This window comes from Rhynchophorus ferrugineus, unplaced genomic scaffold (genome assembly GCF_030347505.1).
Source record: "Rhynchophorus ferrugineus isolate W39M unplaced genomic scaffold, kcgeb_rfMv2 rfM1, whole genome shotgun sequence".
Lineage (NCBI taxonomy): Eukaryota > Metazoa > Arthropoda > Insecta > Coleoptera > Curculionidae > Rhynchophorus > Rhynchophorus ferrugineus.
The window spans coordinates 13,402,326-13,406,405 of NW_027472580.1; the positions used below are offsets into that span (position 1 = coordinate 13,402,326).

At 38.8% G+C, this 4,080-nt stretch overlaps 1 protein-coding gene across 1 annotated transcript; it reads right to left on the bottom strand.

Annotated features, from left to right (window-relative positions):
- Positions 1-1,223: 1,223 nt before the first annotated feature.
- On the bottom strand, positions 1,224-3,465 carry run (segmentation protein runt). The gene is made up of 3 exons (XM_076401823.1): positions 2,850-3,465; positions 2,260-2,430; positions 1,224-2,149 (listed from the first exon to the last, which is right to left on the bottom strand). The coding sequence occupies exons 1-3, from the start codon at positions 3,310-3,312 to the stop codon at positions 1,671-1,673; spliced, it is 1,113 nt and encodes a 370-aa protein (XP_076257938.1). The 5' UTR covers positions 3,313-3,465; the 3' UTR covers positions 1,224-1,670.
- Between the last annotated feature and the right edge of the window lie 615 nt (positions 3,466-4,080).

Sequence of the window (4,080 nt, forward strand, 5' to 3'; positions counted from 1 at the left end):
TATTACTTATATTATCATGCCAATAAAATCTAGTTACTAATTATAAGTTTTTTTGATCATCTCAAATGTTTAAGATTTATTGGAAGCGTTATTCGTTGAAATGTTAATACCAAATGATTCCTGTTGCAATGAATATTATTTATATTACGGTCTTTGGTGTAAATGGTAAGGACTCCATAAGAAATGGACAAATACTACGTAACACAATTAAAAATATTATATAAAATATTCACAGTCGTTTAACGTTTATATACAAATAAATAAATGTTTAACAATTAAATGCTCGTCGTCTATATCCATTATATGTACAATCTCGTGGATAATTTGGTTACTCCAAATTAAAAATTGCCTCTATGTTATCACTATGTTGTCTGAGTTTCACTGTTTTCTTTTCGTTTTTTGGACATTCTTGATTCAGTACGGCCTCCACGTCGTTTTCGTCGTACTGGTTGTTGGTGATGTCTACAGTTTGGTGTTGTAACCTATGTTTTTTAAATAAAATATTCGTTATTTACCTATACTCCTCATTATACACACTTGTATTGTTATGTGTGATATAGTTTTAGTGGTGATATTATTATAAGTTTTTGAACAAAATAAATTTTGTTAATATGTATGAAAACTATTCGTTATTAATTTTATTCGTTAAAACCGGTACTATGATTTATACTTTTTGAACATGACTCCATTTTTGTCCTATGTTGTATATCACATTTATGTAAAAAATTGCATTAATGATAATTGTAAATAATTACATTTATAATACTCTTAGAGAATATTTAATTTCCGTTATTTTATAAGTAATTTTCGGTACATTTTGGATACAGAATGTATAGCTAACTTAATAATTTCGATTATTACTTTTGTTAACCATTGTATTTCACACGTAGGCGAATTAAGTTTCAATTACTATTTATAGGTTTTGTTATATTCGTCTATACCGCTCAAGTTTTGTACCAAGCATTATTCGTTGAAAAGTTAAAACCTAATGAAACAGAATTGCTGTTGCAATGAATATTATTTATATTACAGTCAATAAAATAATGAACAACCAAAAAGTTAAAAATGCATGTAAATGGTAAGGACTCTATAAGGGATGGACAAATGTTTAAAAAAAATACGTGTATTATAATAATATTGCATAGTGATATAATGGACTACATTCACAAAATCGTCATTTGATACCATTCGGATATCTGCACAAATGAAACTACATTATGTCATATTAAAATTTGTTTTATTTTATTCTATTAGAGTTAGTGGTGGACGTCATTTGCGGAACATTATCTCTAAATATGGATAAGTGCAACATCGTACCATCCTCACTGGTATTCACCATCAACTATGTTCACTTTCGACAACCTGCTACTTTTATCCGCTAGTCGGTTGATAATGTACAAAAATATCTAATCATAAGTCCTATCACATTTTGAGTAGTCACATTAGTTAAAACTTCTTTATATTACGTAACACAATTAAAAATATTATATACAATATTCACAGTCGTTTAACATTATATACAAATAAATAAATGTTTAACAATTAAATGCTCTTCGTCTATATACATTCTCGTGGATAATTTGGTTATCCCAAATTAAAAATCGCCCGTATCACTATGTTGACTAAACTAAATATCACTGTTTTCTCTTCGATTCTTTAACATCCTTAACTCAGTACGGCCTCCACACCGATTTCGTCGTACTGATTGTCGGTGATGTATTCAGCTTGGTGTTATAGCTTATGTTTTTTAAATTTTTCGCACTAGGTGCTTTAAGTTCGTTTTTCACTCGACTTGGTTCCTCTTGTACTGTAGAGTCGGGATGCTGGCTTTCGATTAACGATACACTGGCCGGTGTGATAGGAACGAAAGCAGATTTCACGACATCGATGTCCTCGTCATCTGAATTGTCCGACGAAGATTGGTCGACGGTGGAATGTATCCGTTCTTCCTGCGGTACTGGGACGGGATTCGATCTCTGTGGCATTCTCAATGATAACGGTTCCATTGGGTTCGGTCGTAGGGCTCGCAAATGGAGATCGTCCAAGGGGGGAACTTTTTGGATATCCACGCATAAATTTGGAGGTGGTACCGTCGGTAGGAAATTCGGTTGGAATCCTGTCGGTTGATGATGTACGTAGAAATCCGGAGCTGAAAACAAAAAAAGAATCTGTTAATAATCTGTGTTTTAATATGAATTTTGCGACGTTCAAATTAATTTGGAAAATAAAAGAAGTGAAAAAAATTGAAAAGTAACTTACTTTTTGCTAATGGATTGTGAACTCCGTTGGGTGGCATCATAGGATTCGTTCGTTGCCGGATGTAATCCTGCAGCCCATAGGAGGAGTACATGGAATCCAACCAACCGGCGTTGAACAGGAATGGGTTGAGAGCGCCAGTTAAACCGGGTAATCCGTATCCGAACTGGAAATCTATAAAAAAAAACGAACACGGTTAAAAATCGATCTTAAAATAGTTGGAGAGTTATTGAGCAATAAACATTGAGAAACGCGGAGTAAACAGAAACCGAGCTTGTCAGATTTATTGAAAGGGAGTAGAGGCGGGATTAGGAATTTGATCGTTCCACCGGAATGAATAAAAGATGAAACGTCGAGCGCGTAAATAAACGGACGAAATCGTCCCGGGCATCTGTCCCAAATTAAAATATTTTACGTTTTGTTGACTGAACTTTATGCGCCGACAAAACCGTGACAACCGTTAAAAATTTTACGTTTTGTTTAGAGCGTCGCCCGTTTGTTTATCCGCTCGATTGTTTATTAAACAGAAAACGGGCGCTAAGCCATTTTACGACGCTGTCGGTTTGCGTTTACGGCCAGGGAACGATACTTACTCGTCTTGGTTCGGGGTTCTCGTGGTCCATCGACGGTCACTTTGATGGCCTTGTTGTAGGTGGCAATCTGATAGTATGGAGCGGCGCTGATGGTGATGGTGAGGGTGAAAGATTTCCCGCGACCACTTCGGCCGACGAATCTCAGGTCGTTGAACTTCGCCACCTGGTTCTTCATCGTCGCCGAACCATTCCTGAGCTCCGCGCAATAGTTCTCGTCGTTCCCGGCCTTGAGCGTCACGATGGTACCGTCGGGCACCTCGTCCAGGGCAACGACTTTGAAGGCGATCGGGAGACTCTTGTTCGATCTCCAATGAGTCGGCAGGGCACTGCATAATATTGCGGGGCTTCCCGTCTGGACTAGTTCGCCGTGATACTCCTGTAGCGTCTCCAGGTATTGGTTGTAAAAATCGGACATCGTCGAGGTGATGTTGGCGTGATTGTTAACGGTACTTGGCAAATGCATTTGTTTCGAAACACAACACTGTTCGGAAGCAACTATAACAAAAAAACTAACCCAACCGATTGCGAACGAATGAACTTCTCAAGACGCGAACTCTCAATAAACTGAACGTCTTCGGACACGCCACCGCACATTTCCAAACTTCAACTGAACGTCACAGTTTTTCTGAACGCGGGTATTAAACGGTCGGCCGCCCTACCCCTTGCCCCCTCCCGCGCGGCCACGAAGGAGGGTAGTTTTTAAATAGCACCGTGCGATTTGTCCTCTTACAATAAAGGTGGGACAAGGAGGGCGATAGTCCTTGGATCGGCGGCCGGGAAGTGTGGCAGCGACACGGACAGAGACGGCGCTAGGCGTCGCAACGCCGGTGCGACCACGACGACGTGTCGCGCGGAGGTGAGGGGGACGGGGGTGTGCGGACAGAGAAAAAAAATAGACGTCACCGGCGGTCGAAAGCGAGACGCCGGGATGTTTTAAATTTTGACGGGGATCAAAGGCGGCGGGTCGTTTGTTGAAGTGAGACGTCGGTGCTAAATATATATGCGGAACAGAGATGGACCACGTGCGATTTTCAATTTTTATTTCGTCCTGTAGTGTTTTTTTTTCTGTCGTCTTAATATTTCGAACGTCGACATCGTCGATAGAAGACTGGTCAAATTGAAGTTTTCAAGTGAAACATTCAAAATTCAAGTAAAAAATCACTATTGATATGTAGGAAAAGCCTGCAGTAATATTTGAATATCAAAACTGAAAGGTGTTAAGTCAATTTAT